General features: G+C 38.8%; 1 protein-coding gene and 1 pseudogene across 4 annotated transcripts in view; both read left to right on the top strand.

Annotated features, from left to right (window-relative positions):
- The window catches only part of COPG2 (COPI coat complex subunit gamma 2), a 147,344-nt gene that overhangs the window by 4,319 nt on the left and 115,403 nt on the right, over nucleotides 1-27,622 (top strand). For 3 of the 4 annotated variants that reach the window (XM_031665150.1, XM_031665152.1, XM_031665153.1), the window contains exons 4-5: nucleotides 2,283-2,354; nucleotides 13,588-13,667. In XM_031665150.1, coding sequence (XP_031521010.1) covers nucleotides 2,283-2,354; nucleotides 13,588-13,667 — 152 coding nt within the window. Of the gene's footprint in view, nucleotides 1-2,282; nucleotides 2,355-3,644; nucleotides 3,768-13,587; nucleotides 13,668-27,622 lie in introns of all 4 variants that reach the window. The other variant, XM_031665151.1, reaches the window with a different exon arrangement.
- LOC103883244 lies at nucleotides 20,867-21,408 on the top strand (annotated as a pseudogene).

The following is a 27,622-nucleotide window of genomic DNA, read 5'->3' on the forward strand; positions in this document are numbered from 1 at the left end:
TTCCAATTTGAATTCTAAGAGAATATTTTATCTTTACTTTGTTTTGTGACTGAAGACCTCATTCAGAGATTTAATAAAGTTTTCTTGTTTACAAATGAGGACTAAACAATGAGCACATAATTTTTTATTTTTTATATTTTTTTGAGATGGAGTCTTGCTCTGTCACTGGGCTGGAGTGCAGTGGCGTGATCTCGGCTCACTACAAGCTCCACCTCCCTGGTTCAAGCGATTCTCCTACTTTAGCCTCCCGAGTAGCTGGGATTACAGGCGTGTGCCACCATGCCTGGCTAATTTTTGTATTTTTAGTAGAGACGGGGTTTCACCATATTGGCCAGGTGGGTCTCCAGCTCCTGACCTCAGGTGATCTGCCCACCACAGCCTCCCAAAGTGCTGGGATTACAGATGTGAGCTACTGTGCCGGATCATCAAGCACATAGTTTTAAATAAAATGTATCTGTTCACAAACAACATAATCCCTCTGTGTCGGCATATAAGAAACATTTAAAGCATAGTCAATTGGGTTTAACTTTTCATAGCACACATTGTGTCCAAGTTGGCTAAATCCATTGTATAAACAAAAGTTCTGAATGGTCAAAGTTGATTGAGAGTAACATATATTTTTATGTTGGCCATTACCTTTTCGATGAAGCAACTCATGTTGAAACATTTAATTATCTTGATAAGGAAATTACCAAGCACAGCATAAACACAATTAACTATATAAACAAGTTTGGGAACATACATTTTATCTTTGCCTAGTCCTTGGTAGAGCTTTATAGAAAGATACTTTTGAATTTCTGTGAGAGTTGACATATCTATGTGTTTTCTGAGTTTCACGTAAAAAAGTAAGATGTAAGGTTTTCCTATATAACTAAAAAACACACAGACTTCTGGGTATTCAGTAAATAGTTATGAAAGAGAGATAAATCTCTTGCTGATGAGCAGGCTGGATACACTGATTTAAGTAAGTATAAACTTACTGTACTTTGTCTTTCATCCTAAACTGTCAGTATTTTTCACCAAAATTTATTCTTATACTTATGGCAAATAGATTGAAGACTAGTTATATTTTATGTGGAATCTGAAGCTCTGAAAAGTGATTGAGTGTAACATATTATATAGGATTGCTTTTATTGAAGACATTAAATATTGAAATGGTAATATTTGAGGTAATCTATGATCTGAGATGTTTTGAAATACGTTATCTAACACTTTTTCACTGCTCAGAAAATGTAGTTCCCAGATCAGCAGCATTTGCATCACTTGTTAGAATCACTTGTTAGAAATGTCAAATCTCAGGCCAGGCGCGGTGACTCACGCCTGTAATCCCAGCACTTTGGGAGGTCGAGGCGGGTGGATCACGAGGTCAGGAGTTCAAGACGAGCCTGGCCAACATGGTGAAACCTCGTCTTTACTAAAGACACAAAAAATTAATCAGGCGTGGTGGTGCACGCCTGTAATCCCAGCTAGTTGGGAGGCTGAGGCAGGAGAATCACTTGAACCTGGGAGGCGGATGTTGCAGTGAGCCAAGATTGCGCCATTGTACTCCAACCTGGGCGACAGGGTGAGACTCTATCTCACAAAAAAAAGAAATGCAAAATCTCAGGCTTTACCACAGAGCCACTGAATCAGAATCTGCATTTTGGCAAGATCCCAGGATGAATTGTCATGCACATTAAAGCATTTGAAGCTCTGATCCAAAGCATGTTTTTAGGGGCTTGAGCCAATATTGAGCTACATAGCAGCCCCTTAAGCCTAGTTTTTTTATACGATGAATCTGGTTCCTGCCCTTTTGGTTGGTCCCCTTCTTGCCACTTTGCTGAGATTCCTAATAGATGGTTCCTTACATTTTAATATTTATTATGCTCCTATGACATGTTAGGCGTTGTGCTGGGCATTAGATTAAAGACGTGATCTCTGCTCTTAGGCAGTGTAATAATAATGTCCTATTGTGAGTGCTATAATTTTCTGCCTTCTTGTAAACTACAGTACTTCAGGGAGATTTAAAATAGTTTCTACTAAAAGGTTAGAGACTACTATGCTAGAACTTTTAAGCATGGTATGTTGATACTGAATTATTTTAAATAAGGGGGGATAAATGACCGTGTGGGTTTATAGATTGAAAGCCAGAAAAATTGCAGAGGCAAAATGTTTACAAAGAGATTCTTTTTTCTTGAGTTCTAAAGGATTTTTGCAGAAATAGAAAATCCTGTGTGTGTATGTGTACATATATATGAATACATATATTTTAAAGTTTAAAAATTGTTTTAAATTTTACTTAGGGTGAACACTTTGGAACAACGGAAGCTACTGAAGCCTTCTTTGCAATGACGCGATTGTTTCAATCTAATGATGTAAGTCTTTTTTTATTTTTTTTACGATGAGAAAACTCCTTTTATTTATTTTTCCCAGGGAACTAAGAGTGTTCTAAATTAGGGAGTGTTGCTTGAAATGTTTTAAATTATTTGACTGCTTATAAAACTTATAAATGTTCATTATAAGACATGAAAATGGAAGAATTAAAGTATGCCGTTGTAAAACTCTTCCTCTGCAGATCTACTGTGAAGTCATAAAGACTGTTAATACCTAGCTTCTGGCATGACACTGTAAAGGTGGACTGATAAAGAAGTCAGTGCACATAGCTACCACATTTGTCAGTTCTTAGTCAAGTTTCTGGTGGGCCTGGGATTGCTGTTAGTCAGTGGGGCTGGCAGTTGAGAAGAAGAGATGGATGTGGAGTGGGGAAGGGGAATAAGGAATGGAATAAGGAAAAAGAAAAATGAGTGCAAACTAAACCTGCCTCTCATTACCTTAGACCACCCTGACCTTCAGAACATATGTCTGCTGCTTTTTGTCTGTCTTCTAAGTGTGGTGTACATTTTTCTTTTGCCTAGCCCTGAGGTAGAACCATACAGGGAAGGTAATTCTGGAATATCTATTTTCCAGCTCTCCATTAACATAAATTGGCCAAATCTTGCAGTTTTTTGGTATGTATTGCATATCATCACACGTCACATTTTGCGTCAACCCCCAGAACCTCCTGAGATTTGAGTCTTGTTACAGATCTAAATAATGAGAGGTTTTAGGAGTAGATCTTCAGGAAGATCAGCAGTCCCCTGTAATGCAGCTGTGTCAGGGGAGGCCATTATATACTCTGTAGGCAAAGGGAGACTAATTTCCTCACATATGGGATAAAGGACTGACGCTTCTACTGGCAAAAGATGTGGCAGAATTTAGGAGTTTGGGGTACTTGGCTTCATCAGAGTCTGCCTGTGTATCCTCATTCCACTTTTCAGGGCCCCATTCCTTGCCAGTCAAGGTCCTAACTTTAACATAAGATGTCCTGCAACAGTGTGAATTGAATTTGCATTGTAACTGAGCCACTGCAGGATATGCTTTGTAGAAATCTCAGCCCTGTGGCCACATGATATAAGGCTTTCTTATGAAGGCAGTTAATAGATTTCTGGTCCCTTACCCAGATTTGAGTGGTGCATTTAAAACTCTGAGCTCATCATTTTCTTTTCTTGAGAAAAAAATTCTCCAGTGTACCTAGAAACAACTAATTAACCCATTATACAACTTATTTTTACTAAAATCTTCTATGGCATCATCTACTTAGTTACTCAAAGTTTTGTCTTCTATAGGTCCTTGTCTACAGATGATAATTTTAAATATTTTGCCACTGCATGCCATGGACTACTAGTAGCCCCTTTATCATTGGAAACTGGTCATTAATACCTTCAATCAAATCAGAGAAGCAACTTCAGGTTCATATCTTTAAGGTCTTCTTTCCCTTTAACCACTTCCTGTACCAGAAATTCAGGGTTCAAACAGGGAAACAGAACTACTATGAGTATTGTGGAATTAGGTGTTTATTAGAGGAATTAGACTAGAAAACTAGGCAGGTTGAGCTGCTGGAGTGGGGTTCAGAGGGAGGCTGTTACACAAGTCATGGAAGGCTATTGCCTCTTTTGTGGCTCTGCTTTTGCTGCCAGGTGTCTTCCCAAGGCTGCTGTTACTCAGAGGGCTGGCAGTTGGGAAGAAAAGCTGGACATGTAGTGGAGAAAAGGAAGCAGAGTAAGAAAGAAACAGAACGAGGACAAACTTTTGAAGCCTGTAGCACAGAGGTTTATATTAAGAAGATGTGAAATTTTTTTGTAGGAAATGGATTAGGGAAATGTAGGATTGTTCGAAGGGACTAATAGCCTGTTGAAGTTAGTGCTCATGAATTTAAAGTATTACCAGGTAGCATGGTGAATGTTTTTCTCCAACTACAGCCTGCAGGTTAAAGCATTGAAGGCTCAGAGATAGGATTTAATCAGGATTGAAGTTTTGCCAGGTTAATAAACAGAGGGAGAAGCAAAAGTTGAGTGGTTGAAACATTGACTGTGAAATCTTTGGTTAGGAGGGAAGCAAGAACGGGGCTAACAGGGACAGCAAAAAGTTGATAGGATAAGTAGATTGTAGGTCAAGAGAGAGTGAAAAAATTTTGGAGTCAGGAGTGTGAGTGCTTGGAAATGAAATTAGAAAAGGAAGCTGTTACTGTTAGAGGCTGTGGCAGTGGAATTGGGTGATCATTGTAGGGAGGATGGCATCATTGGAGAAGAGGAGGTCAAGGAATGAAGAGGTCAGAGGTTTAGAGATACCATCTGTATGGATATTAAAATCACCAATACTTATTACTGGGATTGTATTGGAGAGACAGTGAAGAAGGTACTGGTATTTTTAAAAAATAGGGGAAGTAACCTGGGTTTAATGGACAACCAGCAATGGTAGCAGGTGACATAGTATAAAGGCATAAGCTTCCCCACCTGTAGGCCTCGTGGTATGAGGGTTGTGGGAGAGAAAACAGCCGCTGTTTCAGAGGGTTGCCGGAGGATCCCTGGGAGAGAGCCAGGTTTCAGTTAGAGAAAAAGATGGGAACATTCAGAGAAGAGTTTGAGAATATAGGGGATTTTGCTGATGAAAGTGTCAGAGAATATAATAGCGCTGATTAGAAGGATGGAAAATGGAGTGAAACGAAGTGCTATACCCAGATGCAAGGAATAAGTCTGCAGGTTATGAATAATGACCAGAATATTTTAGGCTTTTTGAAGTGACTGAGGTAAGTAGCCATGTACAGCATGATGTGATTAGTTTTAATGGTTCCTTAGGCAAAATACGGAATTGAGGGAGTGATTGTTTTGGGGCAAAGAGAGGTAGAGATTTTGCCAGAAGCATGTGGAGCTCCTTCCATTACCAGCATTCCTTTACCAGAAGGTTGGTATTCTTCTATCGTTGTTTATATTAATACATGAGGATTATGTATGTTTTTTTCTATAATCAATACTTTGCATTTTTGTGTGTCTTTAAGTATAAAAATAACATCTTCATATTATTTTGCAATGTTGTTGTTGTTTTTGAGTTGTCGCCCAGGCTGAAGTGCAGTGGTGTGATCTTGGCTCACTGCAGCCTCCACCTCCTGGGTTCAAGCGATTCTCCTGCCTCAGCCTCCTGAGTAGCTGGGACTACGGGTGCACGCCATCATGCCTGGCTAATTTTTGTATTTTTAGTAGAGACGGAGTTTCACCATGTTGGCCAGGATGGTCTCGATCTCCTGACCTCGTGATCTGCCCACCTTGGCCTCGCAAAGTACTGGGATTACAGGTGTGAGCCACCACGCCTGGCCTGCAGTGTTTATAATTAATACATTTTTAAGATTTACCTGCTTGTTACATGTAGTTCTACTTTATTTACTTTCACTACTGTATGGAATTCCAATATGTGAATATACAGTAATTCTATTCATCCATTCTCCCATTGATAGATACAAGTTGTTCCCACATTTTACCTATTACACATGATACTGCACACAATGTTTATGTACAGAGTGAGGCTTTTTCTGGAGTAGATACCTACAAGTGGAATTTCTAGATAATGCTTGTTTTTTGACAGTCATGTCAAATTGATCTGTTAGATTAGAGGTTGTATTAAATTATACAGACACTGCTTCAAATCCTCACCATTTCTTATTGCCAGGCCCAAGTACATGCCATTTGGAAAATATGATATGGCATCTTTTTGTGGTTTTAATTTGCATTTTCATGATCATCGCTGAGGTTGAAACTCTTTTCATATGTTTAATAGTCATTTTGCTTTTGTCTCTGAATTGCCTGTTGATATTCTTTGTTTATTAAATTCCTCCCACTGACCTATAGGTTAAAGTTTTTAAAACCTTTATAGTCTTTTTAAAAATAAAATAAGCTCTATTGAATATAACTTATATACAATAAAATTCACCAATTTTAAGTGTACAGTTTAGTGAGTTTTGACCATGTATAGAGTCATGGAACCACTACTACAGTCATGATATAGAAACTTTTCACCATTCCAGAATATGTCCTTATATCCATTAGTTACTTGTTCCCTCACCCGAACTCTAGCACCTGTTCTACTTTCTGACTATGTAGTTTTGCATTTTCTAGAATTTCATTTAAATCTAATCATATAGTACATAGTCTTGTGTGATTTTTATGTCTTGTTTCTTTCACTTAGCTTATGGCTTTTGTGATCCAATTTCTTGTATGTATCAGTACTTAGTTCCTTATTATCACTGAATAGTATTCCATTTTATGGAGATCATCTGAGTGATTTATCTGTTTGAAGTATATGGATTTTGGTTTGTTTCCAGTTTATGGCTATTGTGAATAAAGCTGCTAAAAGTATTCCAGTACAAGTCTTTGTGTGTACCTGTTTCCATTTCTCTTTGATTAATATCTAGGAGTGGCGTTGTCGGATTTGCATTTCCCTAATGATGAGTATCTTAAGCATATTTTCTTTTTTTTTGAGACAGAGTCTGGCTCTTTCAGCAGGCTGGAGTGCAGTGGCGCGATCTCGGCTCACCGCAAGCTCCGCTTCTCGGGTTCATGCCATTCTCCTGACTCAGCCTCTCGAGTAGCTGGGACTACGGGCGCACGCCACCACACCCAGCTAATTTTTGTATTTTTAGTAGAGACGGGGTTTCACCGTGTTGGCCAGGATGGTCTCAATATCTTGACCTCGTGATCTGCCCACCTTGGCCTCCCAAAGTGCTGGGATTGCAGATGTTAAGTCTCAGTGCCCAGCCTAAGCATATTTTCATTTAGTTATATGTCATCTGTATATCTGCTTTGATGAAGTGTCTGTTAAAATTTGGTACCATTAAAAAAATCAAGTTGTCAGCTGGGCGTGGTAGCTCACGCCTGTAATCTTAGCACTTCGGGAGGCCGAGGCGGGCAGATCATGAGGTCAGGAGTTTGAGACTAGCCTGGCCAACATAGTGAAACCTGTCTCTACTAAAAATACAAAAAATTAGCTGGGCGTGCTGGCAGCCACCTGTAATCCCAGCTCCTTGGGAGGCTGGGGCAGGAGAATCCCTTGAACGCAACGCAGGAGGTAGAGGTTGCAGTGAGCTGAGATCATGCCACTGCACTGCAGTCCAGGTGACAGTGCAAGCCTCTGTCTCAAAAAAAAAAAAAAAAAAAAAAAAAAAATTCTTGTCATCTTATTGAGTTATAAGTTTCTTTATATATTCTGGATAGAAGTCCTTTATCAGATAGGTGTTTTGTAAATATTTCCTCCCACTCTGTGGCTTGCCTTTTCATTTACTGGACTGTTATTTTATTTTTTTTAAGTATAGTTTTACATGTAGTAATATTCATCCTTTTGAGGGTATTGTTCTGTGAGCTTTGACAAACACATACAGTGGTGGTATCACCACCACAATTGAGATTTAGAGCATTTCCATCTCCTTAAAAGGTTCCCTCATGTTCCCTCTTTATCATCTACTCCTCGTTGCCTCCCTCAGCCCCTGGCAATCTGTTATCTCCTTTCCGTCCTTGTAAATTTGCCTTTTCCAGGAAGTCATATGAATGATATCATATTGTATGAAGCCTTTTGTGAGTTTCTTTTCAGTTACTTAGATGATGCATATGAGATTCATCCATATTATTGTTTGTATCAGTAGTTTATTTTTATTTTGTCATCCTATTCCATTGAATGGATGTACCTGTCTTTATCTGTTTCCCAGTTGAAGGATATTTGGCTTGTTACCAGTTTTTGGAGATTATAAAGAACATTGCTATAAACATTCATGTTTTGATTTTTGTATGAACATACATTTTTATTTCTTTTGGATAAATGCCTGGGAGTGGGATTGCTGGGCCATATGTAGGTGTGGTACATTTAACTTTGTAATAAACTACCAACTCATTTTTCTAAAATGTTTGTAATCATTCCCACAATCACTGTATGAGAGCTGCAGTTTGCTCTGCGTTCTGGCCAGCACTTTGTATTGTTGTTTTTATTTTTGTTTTTAATTTTAGCCATTCTGATAGGTGTGTAATGGTATCCCTTTGTGTCTTAAATTTGCATTTTTCTAATGGCTGATGATCTCAAACATCTTTTCATTTGTATTTTTACCTTCCATATGTCTTCTGTTGGTGAAGGATTTGTTAATGTCTGTTGCCCATTAAAAAAACTGGATTGTTTATTTTCTTACTGAGTTTTAAGAGGTCTTTATGCATTCTGGATACAAATCCTTTATCAGATGTGTTTCACAAATATTGTCTCTCAGTATGTGGCTTATGTTTTTATTAAAGTCTTTCAAAGGGCAGAAGTTTTAAATTTTGATGAAGTCCACTTTATCAAATTTTTTTCTGTTACGGATTGTGCTTTTTATGTCATATCATAGAAATCTTTGCTTAACCGAAGGTGACAACGATTTTCTCCTGTGCTTTTTTTCTGGATGTTTGTGGTTTTATATCAATTATCTTATGATCCATTTCATATTAATTTTTGTATATAGTATAAAGTAAAGGTTGATTTATTTTCACCTCTTTCCTCTTCCTCCATCCACTCCCTCTTCCTTTTCTTCTTTCTTCATTTTCTCAACACATGGTTCTGGAACAATTGCATATTCATATGGAAGGAGAAAGGGGAGGAGGGGGAGGAGATGATGAAGGTGATTTTGTTTCATTGACCTATATGTCTATTCTTACTTTAGCTCTATGCTGTCTTGATTAACTATAGGTTTAAAATCTACTATAGTAAGTTTTATAGTGCATATCTTTCTATTTTTCAAAATTGTTTTGGCTCTTTTGGGCCCTTTGCATTTCCATATGGATTTTAAATATAATATCTATGTTATGTATAGATAATATAGAAATATGTAGATATATAGAAATAGACAAATTATATTATATATAATATAATCTTTTTTTTTTTTTTTTTGAGACGGAGTCTCGCTCTGTCCCCAGGCTGGACTGCAGTGGCACCATCTTGGCTCACTGCAAGCTTCGCCTCCCGGGTTCATGCCATTCTCCAGCCTCAGCCTCTCGAGTAGCTGGGACTACAGGCACCCGCCAACACGCCCAGCTAATTTTTTGTATTTTTAGTAGAGACAGGGTTTCACCGTGTTAGCCAGGATGGTCTTGATCTCCTGACCTCGTAATCCGCCCACATCAGCCTCCCAAAGTGCTGGGATTACAGGCGTGAGCCACTGTGCCCGGCCTAATATAATCTTTTTATATAGATATAAAAAGCCTGCTGGAACTTTGATGGGGCTTGCATTAAATCTAAAGAGCAATTTTAGGAGAATGGACATTGTAGCACTATTGAGTTTTCTTCTTCACAAACATGGTGTATATCCCTTTTTTCAAGTCTCTCTAACTTCTGCCAGCAGCATTTTACAGTTTTCAGTGTACAAGTCTTGCACATATTTTGTGAAATTTGTCCCTAAAGTAGATAGTATGTTTTGATGCTCTTGTATTTGTATTGTTTATTGGTAGTCTCTAGAAATTAAATGAACTTTTATATATTGACCTTTTTCTTGTGATCCCCTTAAATGTTTGTTAGAGTTCACTATTGAAGCTGTCTTCTTAGTGGGAAGGCTTTTCAGGGTTAATTAACTTCATTAAAAAAATGTATATATGATGCTATTCAGGTTATTTGTTTTCTTGGGTGTGCTCTGGTAGTTTGTATCTTTCAAGGAATTTCAGCTAAATTGTTGTTTGCATAAAGCTCTTCATAATATTCCTCCATTCTTTTAATGTCTGCAGAATCCTTAGTGATGTCTCTTCCTTCATTCCGATATTGGTAAATTGTATCTTCTCTCTTTTATTCCTAGGAAGCTTGTCTAGGGATTTATAAACTTTATTGATCTTGTCATAGAACCAGCTTTCTGTTTCATTGATTTTTTAAAATTATTTTTCTCTTCCAAACTAATTGTGCAAAAAGAAAAAAAAAAAAAAAGCTAAAAAATCAAACCAAAAGAAGGGGAAAAAGAGAGGAAGAGAAACATAGATCAAACAGGACAAACAAATCATATAATGACCTGGTAGATATAGACCCAAATATATCATTATCCACGTTAAATGTAAATGAAGAGCACAAAGATCATTTATGAAAAGTTGACTGTATATTGAGCCATAAAGCAAGACAACAAATTTCAAAAGATTGAAATCATGTAGACTGTGTTCTTTATTTACAATGGGATAGTGTTAGAAATTAATAATAAAAGAATAACTAAATCAATCGCCGTTTATTTTGATAGTAAGAACATTTTTTTCTGTTTTGTTTATAGCAATGGTAAAGTAAATGGGCTGGATTTACCCTGCTACTATAAATACCTAGAAAATCAAACAAAATTTATGATGTAACATGTTCAGACATTGGATAATAGGTATCCCAGGACTGTGATCTGAAGAAGGGAAACTAGGTCAGTCCTAGGATTGTGCTAGATCATGGCCCGGAAACAGATTACAGGCCTAGCTCTCTCTCAGAGCTGAGAAAACGAATGTAGGTTAGGAGCCAAGAAAGCTCGAGTTTGTGAAGCAGAATACCAAAGAAGAAGGAGCAGGAGAGAAAAAGAGGGCGGGGGAGAGAAGGAAGGAGGAGAGGGAGGGATTCCATGATCTGCTGAGGACTGTCCCTTGAGTCTTTGGTTAAGTAAAAACTGATCTGTGTATGTAAAAAAGGAAACTACTGAAAGCTAAAGAAAGAATCTGAAAAACAGGGCTCCGAATAGTTTGTATTCCCACCAGTGAGAGTGGAAAGACCTTATATTGCGTAAGACATCTGGTATAGTTCTCAAAAGGAAACCATACATAAGTAATTATTACCTAAGTAATGGGAATATATTATAACCTTACACTAAAACTTTGAAAAGCCCATAAGTAAGCCTCAAAGTGGGGGGGGGGGGGGGAAAAAACCGCTAGTCCTGGGTAACCTTCCCTCACGACAGAATAGAGTTCAATACTATGTAAGATCATGCAACAAAATAATAAACTTCACAATGTGCAGCATCTAGTAAATTATCAGATATGCAAATAAACAGGAAATATTATCTATAAACAGGTGAAAAATGGATCAGCATACACAAACCCAAAATGATAAAGGTGATGGAATGAGCAGATGATGTCATTAGAACAACTATTAACATGGTCTATATGCTTAAGAGTGTATAGAGAGGCATAACAAAAATAAAGCATAAAATAGGAAAGATACAAAGAGATCCAAATACACTTCCCAAAAATTAAAAAAAAGAAAAGAAATATATAAAATGAAAACTACACTACATGGGGTTAATAGCAAATTAGAGATGTAGGACAAACAAACACACAAACAAAACCCAGGGTTATTGAAGACAGCAGTAGAAGTGGTCCAGAATAAAGCAGAGAGGAAAAAAAGACAGACTAGAAATAAGCAGAGCATCAGCAACCTGTGAGATAATACTTTGGAAGTTTTTTTTATTGTTTATACTCAAAATTGCAGTGGGTTTTTGACTTATCAAAATCGAATACTCATCTCTGTGTTTTCCCTACTCATGGGAAATTCGAGAGTCTTAGGATACTCTGGTTCCTTATACATATATGAGTATATCAACATATGTATGTGTGTATATGCATATACACATGCACATTTACATTCATATATTCTATGCTATCATTTGCTTGTGAGTCTTGTTTGTTCATTGTGACTTACTCATGTCTTTAGCACTTTTTAAAAACTCTTCATTCCTTGCTCTATTTCTGAGTTATCTGGGATGATTTTCCTTGTGCTTGAAGAATATAACTTTGAGAATCTTATTTTCCTAGACGTTAGATACTATATCCCACAGAAGTAAGATCCTTCTGTGGCTATGAATGTTTGGTTGTGTTCATTTCTAGCATCTGTGAATTTATGTTAATTTTGTCCTTGGCTACACATTTAAAATTTTTGTTTCTATTTTATTCAGCATTTCTGTGTATTTGTTTATGCAGTATGTTTTAGTGATTAAGAACACATTTTTTGCCAACATTTTGTATTGTTTGTCTTTTGAATTTTCACCATTTTGGTGGGTGTGAGGTAATTTCTGAAATGTGGTTTTAATTTTTCATTGGATAAGTAATTTTCATTTCCCTGATGACTAATAATGTTCAGCCCCCATTTTTTTGTGTTTTAATGAAATTTTTTTTTGTATCTCTTGTTTTCTTCTGCTTCTCACAGAACTTTTTTTTTCTTTTTTTTTTAATTGGGGTGGGATGTTCTTGAAATTTTGATTCTTATTTTTTGTTTTCTTCTCATAGTAGCTTTGATCTGCCCCATGTGTGTGCCCATACTGACTTTCTGTGTGTGTGTGTGTGTGTGTGTGTTTTGTTTGTTTGTTTGTTTGTTTTTCTGTGTTTAATCACCGTGAGGATCCTTGCTCTCTTCTCCTTCCTTAATGGGTTCAGTAGTATCAAGGTTTTCTCCATAGCTTGGCCTCTGGAGCTGCATCTGATGTATTTGGGTTTCTCTGCTTAAAATAAATTTGAGGTTACTCAGTAAGGACAGACTAGAGGAACCTGGTGTCTGGCTGCTGCCCATTTATCCGTAGTGTGTGAATAAATCAGAGATCCAGTTGTGTCGGGGAGAGTAGATGGAGCATTGTTAGCTTAGTACTTACTTGGATCCGGGTATTCATCTAGAAATCTCATTTAGGGTTCAGGAGAAAACATCGGTATACACTGAACTGAGGAAAGTGCAGAGTTTGCCCATATTAAACAATATTAAAAAATATGTTTTCCAGGAATAAGCCTTTAATTAACACTGTACACTGTCTCTACTGAAAATACAAAAATTAGCCAGGCGTGGTGGCAAGCACGTGTAATCCTAGCTACCTGGGAGGCTGAGGCAGGAGAATTGCTTGAACCAGGAGGCGGAGGTTGTGGTGAGCCGAGATCGCGCCACTGCACTCCAACCTAGGCAACAGAGCGTAACTCCATCTCAAAAAAGCAAAACAAGACAAAACAAAAAACCTACGTCTTTGGACTCAAGCTATCAGAGTCTAAGTTTGTATCTCTCTGTGGAAAGATCCATATAATTGAATTTTTAAGTTTTTACCTTTTGTGTCAGTGCATCCGTTGTGTTTAGGAAATACTAGTATTCTGAATATTTTCTCACCCAGATATTAATTTTTTTTTTTTGGTAGATGAGACTCTTTTAAGAATATCTTTCTAAATATATATCTACTTGGGTTCCTCACTTCAAATAATTTAAAAAACCATTTCCTTATGAATAATCTGTTACCTTTTATAAATAATTTTTCAGCAAACATTGAGGAGAATGTGCTACCTTACCATCAAAGAAATGGCTACCATCTCTGAGGATGTGATAATTGTCACAAGCAGGTATGTGAATGGTCAAAATCTAGGATGAGATACTTACATATTTAGTGGAATATTTGCTGTTTGCTCTCTGTTGATTTTATTTTTTGACCATAAGCCAATAGGAATTTAAAAGAATATAATATCTTAAAGCATTCTTTTCTAAAATGAAGTTTTCATCATGTGAAAGCCATCCTTATCTGATAAAGTAAAGGAAGAAGTTACAAAAGATAATATTGATAGATTTGAGTGCATAAAAATATTCATAAAAATAGATAAAACTGGCTGGGCGCGGTGGCTCAAGCCTGTAATCCCAGCACTTTGGGAGGCCGAGATGGGCGGATTGTGAGGTCAGGAGATCGAGACCATCCTGGCTAACACGGTGAAACCCCGTCTCTACTAAAAAATACAAAAAACTAGCTAGGCGAGGTGGCGGGCGCCTGTAGTCCCAGCTACTCGGGAGGCTGAGGCAGGAGAATGGCGTAAACCCGGGAGGCGGAGCTTGCAGTGAGCTGAGATCTGGCCATTGCACTCCAGCCTGGGCAACAGAGTGAGACTCTGTGTCAAAAAAAAAAAAAAAAAAAAATAGATAAAACTAAAAAGTAAGTGATAACATGTACACTGAAATAAAATATTTACAACAGATACATCAAAGGCTAGCATCTGTAATATATAAAGAACTTTTAAAAAGAAACAAGTGATAATTCATCAAATAACCAATAAATATTTGATGATAATTCATCAAAAAGGATCTAAATGTCTTTAGATAGTCTCACTAGTAACCAAAAAACATAAATTAAAAATTCAAGAATGAGGTATAATAGTTTTTATTCATCAAACTGGCAAAAAAGCAAAAAGGCAGTATTCAGTACTTGTAAGGGAGACATACTCTTGTACAAAGGAGACGGAGTAATAAATTGATTCAATTTTTCTAGAAAGCAGTTTAGCAACATTTGTTGAATAATTGAAAGGTTTTATCCCTTTGACCTAGTAAGGCCATATCTGTGGAACTATCCTTGGAAAATAATCAGACATAACACAGAAAAACTTACATATATTGATGGTTGTTGCAACACCATTTACAGTAGCAAAAAGAACAAAACAACTTATGTGTCTACCATTGATAAAATCATTTAATTAACCATATTGTCATGTTATAAAATATTTTAAATTTTGGAGATATTTTTGAAACATCTGGTATTAATAAGTTTTCATAAACTGCTAAATGGAGATTGGAGTCAATCTACGTATTCCATATAGTCTCACTTTAAAGAACATTTTATGTGCCAGATGTGGTGGCTCACGCCTGTAATCCCAGCACTTTGGGAGGCTGACGCAAGTGGATCATCTGAGGTCAGGAGTTCAAGACCAACCTGGCCAACATGGTGAAACCCTATTTCTACTAAAAATACAAAAAAATTAGCCAGGCGTTGGTGGCATGCTCCTGTAATTCTAGCTACTTGGGAGGCTGAGGCGGGAGAATCGCTGCAGCCTGAGAGGCGGAGGTTGTGATAAGCCGAGATTGTGCCACTGCACTTCGGCCTGGGTGATAGAGTGAGACTCAGTCTCAGAAAAAAAAAAAAAAGAACATTTTGTGTGTGTGTGTATATATATATATATATATAAAGTATGGATAGAAGTTACACAGACTTTGGATGGTTGGGATTGTGGCTGATATTTGTTTTCTTTAAACTTTTTATAATTTGCAAATGTCCTAGAATAAGTATATATAGTTTATAGTTCTAAGTGTATAATAAACATTATTTTTAAAGTAGTTGCCTTCTTAATTACTATAACTCATTGAAGTGAATCTGGTTTTATGTAACAGAATAAATGTTTAGAGGAGGGTGCTTGTGTTTAACCTGTAGTGGTGTGGAATGTAGTTTCAGTTAGGAAAACTTTCAGCTGAAAATAACAGAAAAGCAGATGTAAACAGTGACATAAACAGGATGGGAGTTTGTTTTTTCTCATATAACCGTAAGTCTAGAGGCATAGAGTAGCTGGTGTTGGCTCAGTCATTCAGCAATGTCAGGGGTAGTGTCTCTTGAATTCTTTGGACATTCTCCATTATTGCAAAATAGATGCCCGAATTACTGGCAGTATACCACATTCAAGGCTAGAGGGGTACTGGGAAGGAAGCCAGGGAAGGCCACGCCATCTGCCTCTTTTATCAGGAACGCAGTATCTTTTCCCAAGGCAATTTTTAGATTTCACTGGGCACAACTGTGTTATATGACTATCCTTAGGAAGCCAGGAAAGTATTTAGTATTTTATAGCCCACGTATTAGGGACAGAAAAGGGAGAAGGGATTGAAAATGGGTGTTATCTAATGGTATCTACCACAAGTAAAACAAACAAACAAACAAACAAACAAAAAAAACAGAAAACCTTCAGTTAGGTTGCTAGATTCACTAATATTTTGAACAATTTTAAATAAATTAGTCATTGAGAGTTTTTTGTTTGTTTCTTTTAGCTGTCAATACTTTGCTCTGAGTTTTGCTAGGCTACCTTGAATTATGGTGTATTTCTATTAATAGTTCATTTTAAGTGATCAGTAGATGTGGTAGGCAGGATAATAGTGACCCAAAGATGTCCATGTCCCAATTCCTAGGACCTGTGAATATGTACATTACATGGCAAAAGAGAATTATAATTGCTAAACAGCAGATAGGAAAATTATTCTGGATCATTCAGGTGGTCACTTTAAGGATACACTTCTTGAAAATGAAAGTGGGATGCAGAAGAGGTGTCAGTAAGAGATGTGATGATGGAAACAAGGTCAGAGATGCAGTGTTGCTGTATTTGGAGATGGGGGAAGAGGGCCATGAGTCAAGGAATGTGGTAACCTCTAGAAACTGGAAAAAGCAAGGATTCACCCTTCTAGCCTCCGGAAAGGACTGTAGCCCTACTGATATCTTGATTTTAGCCCAGTGAGACCAGTTTTGGACTTCTAACTTACATAACTGTAAGATAAAGAAATGAATGTTGTATTTTCCTCTAAGTTTGTGGTACTTTGTTACAGCAGCAATAGACGACTAATGCAGATTTTGGTACTGAAAGTGGGGTGCTGCTGTAACAAATACCTGAAAATGTGGAAGTAGTTTTGGAACTATGCAGTGAGCACATCTGGAAGAATTTTGAGGTGCATGATAGAAAAAGCCTAGATTGCCATGACAATAAAAATATGGATGTTAATGACTCTATTAGACTTAGAAAAAAGTGAGGAGCAGGATAGAGAAAACATTTATCATCTTAGAGAATATCTAAATCATTGTGAACAGATGGTGAAAATGCATTAAAGGTGCTGGCTCAGAGGAAAATGTTGGGAATTGAAGGAAAAGGGATCCCTATTATAGTGGCAGAAAGCTCGGTAGGCTTGTGTACTGCAATTAGGTGGAAAGGAGGACTTGTGAACTTGGATGTTTAACTGAAGAGATTTCCAAGCAAAGTGTTGAAGGTATGGCCTAGTTTCTTTTTGCCACTAATAGCAAAATTTGAAAGTAGAGACATAAATCAAGTGGAGACCTGTTAAACAAAAAGGAACCAGGACTTGATGATTTTGGAAATTCTTAGTCTACCCAAGTGGCAAAGGGTGCTAAAGTCAGGAGTTTCACTGTCAGGAAAATGTGCTCTAGAGAAAAAGCCAAAGGAGTCACTGCACAACCTTTTGCTGAAACCTCAGAAAGATCAAAAGGTCAGAGCATTCACTCACACGAAAGGCTGAAGAGATCAAGAGGTGTGACTTGTAGATTCCCTTAGCATCTAAGTAGAAGCCAGAAATAGAGATGGGATGATCTAGGCAAGATCTGTGGAGGAGCCTCTTGTCTAATGGAGTGAGTCTCTGTACTTATACAGTAGACCCACAAGGTTTTTGAGAATTCTACGTCAGCAGCAACTCAAAGGGAGAGAGAGAGAGGATGAAGTGAAAGACTCAAAGAGGAGGCAAAATTCCTTTTCATTTGTGGATGTATGGAATTAGAAAAGAAATGAGAGGATGAAGTGAAAGAAGGCTATCAGAGCCCCAAAATTCTACAGGCAGGAAACAAGCCAGTGGAACTACTCAGCTTTAAATACATGCTGGTTACTCTTTTTGAAAAAGGAAGGATGACTCTGAGGGCAAAGGGGCAGTCCTGTAGGGTGGAACTGAGAACTTTACAGAATTCTGCCCATGCGGAGACGTATTCCAGGTTGCCTAACTGGATTTCAAAATTGCTTGGGACCAATGATGTCTTCCCTTTCACTTTCTTTCATTTTGAATGGGAATATCTGTAACTATATTCTACGGCAGTCCCGTCCTTGTATGTTGGGAGCAGGGGATTTCTTTTCTAATTCCATAGGTCCAAAGATGGAGAGGAATTTTGCCTCAGGATGGATTATACCAAGAGTCTCACCCATACCAAATTTAGATTTTGATAATAAGATTGAGATTTTTGAATCCATGAGATTTAGATGAGACTTTGGACTTTGAATTGATGCTGCAGTGTGTTGAGACTTTGGGAGGATCTTAGAAGGGGGTGAATGAATGTATTTTGCTTGTGAAATGGACACAGCCCTAATGACGCAGTGATTTTAACCCAGTGAGACTTATGCTGGACTTCTGATCTACAGAACTGAAAATAATAAATTCATGTTGTTTTAAGCTACTAATTGTGGTAATTAGTTACAGCAGGAATAGGAAACTAATGTTATAGATGACCTTTCTGTATGCATAGAAAATTTGTTGGCTTGGCAAGAAACCATGGAGATTAAAAAAACCTGAAGGCACATACTTCACAAATGAATATATGCAAATGGCCAATAAGCACAATGTTCTCAATATTATTAGTCACCAGGAACATGCAAATTAAAAATCTTAATGAGATAGGCTGGGCGCAGTGGCTCACGCATGTAATCCCAGCACTTTGGGAGGCCAAGGTGGGCGGATCACAAGGTCAGGAGAACAAGACCATCCTGGCTAACACGGTGATACCCCATCTTACTAAAAATACAAAAAATTAACCGGGCGTGGTGGCAGGCGCCTGTAATCCCAGCTACTTGGGAGGCTGAGGCAGGAGAATCGCTTGAACCCGGGAGGCAGAGGTTGCAGGGAGCTGAGATCATACCACTGCACTCCAGCCTGGGCGACAGAGCGAGACTTCGTCTCAAAAAAAAAAAAAAAAAAAAAAAAAAAATCTAATGATAGCATACCCACTAGAATGGTTAAAACAAAAAAGCTTGACAATACCAACATAAAAAAGCCTATTCCAGTACTGAACATCTGGAACAACTGAAACTCCTATACACTGTAGATAGGAATGTAGAATGATACAACCACCTTGGAAAAGTTTGGCAGTTTCTTATAAAGCTAATTATATACCTGCCCTGTGACCAGTAATACCCCTTCTAGGTATTTACTCAAGGAAAATGAACACATATATGGCCACAAAAAAGACTGAACAAGAATGTTGTAACAGCCTTATGAGGGTTCTTCAAAAAGTTTACGGGAAATGTGTGTTATGAAAAAATATCCATGGAGTTTATATTAGTCCATTTTCATACTGCTATAAAGATACTACCTGAGGCTGGGCACAGTGCCTCCCACCTGTAATCCCAGCACTTTGGGAGTCCGAGGTGGGGCAGATCACTTTAAGACAGGAGTTTGAGACTAGCCTGGCCAACATGGGGAAACCCTGTATAAAAATACAAAAATTAGCTGGGCGTGGTGGCGCACGCCTGTAGTGTCAGTTACTGAGGAGGCTGTGACAGGAGAATCGCTTGAACCTGGGAGGCAGAGATTGCAGTGAGCCAAGATCACACCACTGCACACCAGCCTGGGCGACAGAGTGATACTCCATCTTAAAAAAAAAAAAAATATATATATATATATATATATATAAAATATACACACACACACACACATATATATATATAATCCGAGACTGGGTAATTTATAAAGGAAAGGGGTTTAGTTGACTCATAGTTCCCCGTGGCTGGGAAGGCCTCAGGAAACTTACAATCATGGCAGAAGGGAAAGCAGGCACATCTTACATGGCGACAAGAGAGAAGAGAGTGAAAGCACAGTGAAACTGCCATTTATAAAACTATCAGATCTCATGAGAACTCACTATTACGAAAACAGCATGGGAGAAACTGCCCCCATGATCCAATTATCTACCTCCCTCAACATGTGAAGATTACAATTCGAGATGAGATTTGGGTGGAGACAACAGAGCCAAACCATATCAGAGTTCAAAATTTTTTTGCACTAAAATATAAACTCATGACTAACTTGTTAATAACATGTCCCAACAGTATCTAGCTTGAGACACTAATACATCTGTTTGAAAAGAATCCATTTCAGAGCAGCATCAATTCTGCTAAAATTGAAGCAAGAACAGACATTACATTTATGGTGAACTTTGGGTAGAAGAATGGTGAAATTATTGACGTGTTACAAAAAAGCATGGCAATAGTGACCCAGAGAAATCAGCAGTTTACAAACGGATAAGTTGTATTGAGAAGGGATGAGACAGTGCTGACCACAAAGCCCTTCATCTTCAGCAGCAGACCATCTACATCAATTTTTGAAACTGATGATTAACAGCAGCAATAGCCAATGTATAGACACCTCATTTGGTTCAGCCTTACCAAATTCTGACTGATAAAATTAAAGTTGACAAACTATTTAATGGATGTCAAGACTATTGCATCTAGATTGGCTGCAGGCAAGAGCAGAGCTTTAAGTGGAAGTTTTAAATAAGTGAGATCAAGATGATGAGGCATTTCCTTCAGGAACTGTAATAGGAGAAGAAATGTGACTAGCAGTCCAATCCTGAAGACAAAGTATGATCAAAGCAATAGCTACCAAGAGGTGGAAGTGGTGCAGTCAAAGCAAAAGTGGACCTGTCAAAAGCAGAAGCCATGGCAATAGCTTTTGGGGATGCTTGAGGGATTTTGCTTGTTGACTTTCTGGAGGGCCAAAGAATGATAATACCTTATTATGAGAGTATTTAGAGAAAGTCGGCCAAAGCTTTAGTAGGCAAACACTTGGGAAAGCTTCACCAGAGAGTCCTTCTCCACCACAACAATGTGTCTGTTCATTCCTCTCATCGCACAAGGGCAATTTTGCAAGAGTGTCCATAGGCATCCACCTTAGAGTTCTTATCTGGCTTCTTCTGACTTTCTTTTGCTTCCTAATCTTGAAAAAAATCTCTAAAGGTCACCCATTTTTCTTTAGTTAATAATGGAAAAAGGGTGAGTGTGGGTGTTTGTGCCTGGATGGGTGCCGGGGCTTCACCTCCAAGGCAGATCCTCAGGGCAGTGGCTGGATCATGGCTGAGGTGATTGAGCCCCTGGAGCCTCTAGTGCCTGTGGACTTGGGAAGTCATGAGGCAGTGGTGCAGCTGGAGAAAGCCATCATCTTCGCCCATGGGCTCCAGGCTGTGGACACCGACAGGTGGAGCCCATGGAGTCGGTCCTGGAGGGCAGATGTCTGTACCTGAGATCCGACAATGTAGTAGAAGGCAACTGTGCTGAAGAATTACTACAAAACTCCCATTGCGTCGTGAAGGAGTATTTTGTGGCTCCCCAGGTAATATCTCTTTGCCAAAGCTGGATGAACAAGAGGCTTTCTCACACAGCCGAGTAGCTCATTCTGGAAAGGGGGTACTCTGTAAATACGTGGAAGCATAATGACAACATTTTCTTACCATGAACACTAAATTTTCCTGCTTTTTCCAGTCACTTGAAAAAATGGGTGCTTAAGCATTTCTTTTTTTTTTTTTTTTTGAGATGAAGTCTCTCTTGTCCCCCAGGCTGGAGTACGATGGTGCGGTCTCGGCTCACTGCAATCTCTGCCTCCTAGGTTCAAGCGATTCTCCTGCCTCAGCCTCCCTAGTAGCTGGGATTACAGGCACCTGCCACCATGCCTGGCTAATTTTTGTATTTTTAGTAGAGAAGGGGTTTCACCATGTTGACCAGGTTGGTCTTGAACTCCCAACCTCAGGTGATCCGCCCACCTCGGCCTCCCAGAGTGCTGGGATTACAGGTGTGAGCCACTGCGCCTGGCCAGCATTTCTTAATAACAGACTCTTCTGAAGACAGAATTGGGAAATATCTGGCGCCAACAAAGCAATGAGTTCCTGATGCTAACTGAAGTAAAAGGAAAGCAAAAGTCAGCTTCCAAGGAAATAGCTTCCAAGGTATTCAGTTAACAGGCCTGTTCAGTATGGAAGATACTATTTATCCCCCTTTAACTCTCACCAAAAAACTATACCAACTGCATGAAAGTGAACTTTTACGTCTATGTAAATGGTAGGCAGAGCATCTTGATCACTATGTGACAACCTTGGCTATCATTTTCAGTTGCTATTTGAATTGATTTGAGTAGCCCTATCTTCACTGAACATACCTGAATTTGTTCCTAGGTACCCACTTTGTTTCTAGAAAAGGGCTAACTTTCTAGTATGGTTTGAAGAGTGTTCAAAGTAGACTAGAGCTTGGAAACTCCTAACCTAGAACCATCTGCCATCCCACAAAGTGATTATATGCAAAAGGGATACTAGTCATACCTAGTGTTTCTCTTTCTGAAAAGAGAACTTATCCTAAAAGTAGCCCTGGGCCTGGGACAGAGTAGCCCTTTCCACCCCCAAAATGATTATTAAATTGACATGAATCCAAGATCGTGGAGTTTTTTTGCTTTTTGTTTTAAAACTCAGATACCAAGGATAAATGAAACCTATTTCGGGATTCATTCTCTAATAGATTCTAAGTAATAGAATCAGAGAGAGACTTTTCCTCTAACCAGACTGCCAAAGTTGGTTTTGGCTAAGAATTTCCCAATGACCTTTGTGCTGCTGCTCGTTTCTTTTATTTTTCTGAGACAAGGTCTCTCTCTGTCACCCAGGCTGGAGTGTAGTGCTGTGATCATAGATCACTGCAACCTCCAACTCCTGGGCTCAAGTGATCCTCCCACCTCAGCCTCCTAAGTACCTGGGACTACAGGTGTGTGTCACCATGTCCAGTTAATTTGTGTGTGTGTGTGTGTGTGTGTGTGTGTGTGTTTAAGTAGAGGTGGGGTCTTGTTATGTTGCCTATCTGGTCTTGAACTCCTGGCCTCAAAGGATCCTCTGACATGCCTTGGCCTCCCAAAGTGCTGGGATCACAGGCGTAAGCCACGATGCCTATCTTGTTGCTCATTCTTAAAAGTCTGTGTTTGTTTTTCCTATACCCTTCTTTCATCTGCAGTGCTTCTTTTTTCTTTAAGGCAGCTTAATTTACAAGCCTGGTCTTGAATTAAAAGAGAACCCTGAACCTGCTCTTGGAGTTGAAGTTCTCAAACCAACAGCAGAGCAACTATCTTGATCCCCATACAAACAAAGTTATCTACTCCTGCTCCTTAAAAAAAAAAAAAAAATGTAAAAATGACTGCATTGACATGCTTACATTCCCAGCAACTTCAGTTGTTTCGGGATGGACTAAATGACTGGTATCATCACTTTAAAATGTGTCTTGAACTTGATGGAGCTATGTCGATAAATAAAATTTATAGTTTTAAAATTTTTATTTTATTTTATTTTTATTTTTATTTTTTTTAGACGGAGTCTCACTCCGTCGTCCAGGCTGGAGTGTGGTGGTGCGATCTCGGCTCACTGCAAGCTCCACCTCCTGGGTTCACGCAATCCTCCTGCCTTAGCCTCCTGAGTAGCTGGGACTACAGGCACCCGCCACTACGCCCGGTTAATTTTTTAAATTTTTTTTAGTAGAGACGGGGTTTCACCGTGTTAGCCAGGATGGTCTCGATGTCCTGACCTTGTGATCCGCCCGCCTCAGCCTCCCAAAGTGCTGGGATTACAGGCAAAAGCCACCGCGCCTGGCCTATGGTTTGTTTTTGTTTTGAGATGGAGTCTCGTTCTGTCACCCAGGCTGGAGTGGAATGGTGTGCTCTTGGCTCACTGCAGCCTCCGCCTCCCAGGCTTAAGCCTCCCAAGTAGCTGGGATTGCAGCTGTGTGCCACTACGCCCAGCTAATTTTTGTATTTTTAGTAAAGATGCATTTCACCGTGTTGGCCAGGCTGGTCTCAAACTCCTGACCTCAAGTGATCTGCCCGCCTCAGACTGCCAAAGTGCTGGGATTACAGGCGTGAGCTACTGTGCCCAGCCATTAGGTTTATTTTTTAATTCCATTTTTCCACAAACTTTTTGAAGTCCCCTCATATTTGTGATAGCCCTAAACTGGCAACAACCCAAATGCTCATTAAAGAAGAATGAACACATTGTGGCATATTCATGCAATAGACTATTACTCAGCAATAAAGGGAAAAAATTGCTGATTCAGGCAACAACATGGATAAACTCCTAAAACATTTATGTTGGAAAGAAAACAGATACAAAAGAATATATATGCTGGATGATTCTTTTGGTGTAAACTCCAAGAACAGCCCAAACTCATCTGTGGTGATAGAAATCAGAAGTCTGTTGGGTTAGAGGAAATTGATTGGAAATGGGCATGAGGGAACTTTCTGGGGTAATGGAAATATTCAGTATTTTTGTTTTGGATGGAGGTTACATAGATGATCACAATTGCCAAAACTGATTTACCTTAATATTTAAATTGTACATTTTATTGTATAAATTACAACTCGGTTAAAAAAAAAAGAGATTTAGTGTCTTAACTAACTAAACGTATATTGACAACCTGATTATACTGTTCTACTCATTACAAGAAGGCAAACCCTTATGTGATGGGACCCATCCAGTGAAAGTCTGTCTCTGAAGCTAGCATAGAATTCTGGAATTGAGTCCTGAGGAATGATCCATCACTCACATTAGGGAGTACTCGGGGGAGTGGGCATCAGTATGTGATAAGTTATGTCCTAGTTTCAGAAAATCAAATGAAAAATTCAAAAACCATGGTTTAGAAAGAAAGAAATGGGTTGTAGAAGCTGTTATCAGCTAGGCAGTTTTGAAATCAATTGTGGGGATAATGTGTGGATTTGGGTAGAGGGAGAAAAATACTTTGCGCCTTCTAAGGAAACTAAATGTTAAAAGTTCATCCACTTAGTAAGAAATATACAAGCCTGAAACAGCTTTTCTATTTGAATGGTGCAGCTGTTCCTGAATAATTACTTCTGAAGATTTACTGCCAGGAGGTGGTTTAGAAAAAGAGGGGAAATGAGATACTCTTATGACTTAACCACCACTGTAGTGAAACTCCTCTCGAAGATTTCCAGTAAATTCTTACTTAGTTAATTTTAAAAGTTAATTTTCTGTCCACATTTTACCTGACCTCTCTCCCGGTTTTAACATGGTTAAATACTTCCTGGAGTTCTGCCATCTCTGGCTTTCAGAAACCATAGTCCTGGATTTCCTCTCCTCTTTGATTTTTCCATTTTATTCTATGATACCTCAGAAGTAAATGGCTGGTTTTCTTCTGCCTGTCATCTAAATGTTGGTATTCCCTGGGGTTCATATCAGTGCTGTAGCTCTTTCCCAGACTCATCATGCTCTTTGATACCCTTTATATTTGTACATGCTTCTCCCCGTGCCTGGAATTATTCTGTTTCCTTTTCCACATAGCTCAAATACATGTCATTATAGGTACTGACTTCCTCCTTCTTTCTTTCTTTTTTTTTTTTTTTTTGAGACGGAGTCTCACTCTGTCGCCCAGGCTGGAGTGCAGTGGTGTGATCTCCACTCACTGCAAGCTCCGCCTCCCGGGTTCACGCCATTCTCCTGCCTCAGCCTCCCGTGTAGCTGGGACTACAGGTGCCCACCACCTTGCCCAGCTAATTTTTGTATTTTTAGTAGAGACGGGGTTTCACCGCGTTAGTCAGGATGTTCTCGATCTCCTGACCTCGTGATCCGCCCGTCTCGGCCTCCCAAAGTGCTGGGATTACAGGCGTGAGCCACCGCGCCTGGCCTCCTCCTTCTTTCTTAACAGATTAATCATTGTCTTCTCTGTTGTTCCTTTTTTTTTTTTTTTAAGAGATGGGGTCTTGCTATATTGATTAGGTTGGTCTTGAACTCCTGACCTCAAACAGTCCTCTCATCTCAGCTCCCAAAGTGCTGAGATTATAGGGGGGAGCCACTACACCCAGCCTCAGTTGTTCTTATAACACTTCTTTTTTTTTTTTTAACCTCTTTTCTGTTATTTTAATATATTGCACTATAATTATTTTCATAGTTTTTCTGCCCTGTGAATTATTCATTCCTTGAGAGAAAGAACCACATATAACTTTTTTCATCAATACCTGGAAAAGTGCTTTGTGTTATTAGACATGCAATAAAAGTTTGTTGCATGAGTTAAACAAAGGATAATCCATTTTCTGTCTTCAAGCAAGGGAGCTGAAATCAAAAGGTTTATTTATTTCCCTCTCTACCTTACGAAAGCAGTCACACAGGCAGAAGTGGAGAAAGGTGGGTTAATGCGTGTTGAGAAACCTTTCAGTCTCCTACTTCCCTTCTCTTTTTCCTGCCCAGTTTGCAAGCCAACTTTCCTGATTTATTTGGATTAACACTTATTTTATTTTAAAATGAAATTGTGGCAGACTTTTCAGGAAAGATGATGAAGTGATGCCAAATCATAAAATTTCCTTCTCCAAAGCCTAATGAAATGAACAACAGTGAATAAAAGTGAAAGCCAGGAGACTTCTAATTCTAGCAGAGATAAAATAAGGCTACTGGAGCCCATCTTTCCCAGTGGTTACAAATAATAATAATGATAATAATAAATAACCCCAAACAAAAAAACAAAAACAATTACCTGAGGCCTCCAAACAGTAAATATAGTAGGTGAAATAGGGAGATAAAACAATACCTAATGAGCGACCAGTATAACAACAGTGAGTTTCATGGTTAATTTTCATCTTTATACCTTGAGTTTGACCCAAGGGCAGTCTCAATCAGGGAACTATATAGTAGGTGTGGTCAACAGAGACTCAGAAAGAAGCGCATCTCTCTGGCCTGAGCACAGTTTCCAAATAAAAAAGGTTGATGGTGACTGCAAGCTGGAGAGCTGGGGGAAAATCCTTGTTTGTTTGTGTTTTTCTCATTTTCTTTCCTAGTCCTGTCCTGAGGTCAGCCCTAGTTGTGGAACAACTTTACTAGGATACAACAGCAATATTGTGGGCACTTAAAACCCTGAGAAGAAACTGACCATTGAGAAAAGGGACGGCTGTTAGGTGAAGAGTGGGGGAAAAGCCACATTATTTGTTTCTTTCTATCTTTTCTTGCCTCTTCATCATGAGGGTGGGCCCACTTGCATAGTACAGGGAGCTGAAACTCTGAGAGAACCCCATATTTCTGGCTGACGAGCTGGGAAAGGTGTCTTTGACAGCCAGAGGGTATGGGAGAAATGACATGAGGAGAGACATGGAGGAATGGATACCTTACCAGAGCACTACATGTATAGAATATTCCTAAAGAAGCATAGCAAAAGCTTTGAAGTATGAGCTGACATTGGAACCAATATGCACAGAAGGCCAAGCAGAACTTGTAATCTGAAACTAACTGGGTTGATTCCTTGCTAAAACAAAAAAGTCAATAGTCCCCGGAGGCTTTTAATAGAATCCAGAGTCTCATGACCTAATATTCAAAATGTCCAGGATGCAATCCAAAATCAGTCAACCAGGAAAGGAAATTGGTTCCCTTGAACCAGTGTTAATCCCTACAACTGCATCATTTTGGGGTTGGTATCTATTGATTGGAAAAAACTTGGAAATTTGCAAGGGAAAAGATAATGATACCCCCAAAATGACCCAGTTGTAGGGATTCTTAAATACTTTAAAGCAGCTAGTGCAACCATGTACCATAAAGGTGGACACTCTTGAAATGAATGGGAAGAGGAATTCTCAGCAGTGAGCTATATATAAAAAACTAAATGAAAATTCTAGAAATGACAGACTATAATATGTAAAGTAAAAAAATTCATTGGCTCAGACGTGGAGGTGTGGCTAGCAAGATGGCCGAATAGGAACAGCTCTGGTCTGCAGCTCCCAGCGA

The sequence above is a fragment of the Papio anubis genome, chromosome 4 (assembly GCF_008728515.1).
Source record: "Papio anubis isolate 15944 chromosome 4, Panubis1.0, whole genome shotgun sequence".
Taxonomy (NCBI): Eukaryota; Metazoa; Chordata; class Mammalia; order Primates; family Cercopithecidae; genus Papio; species Papio anubis.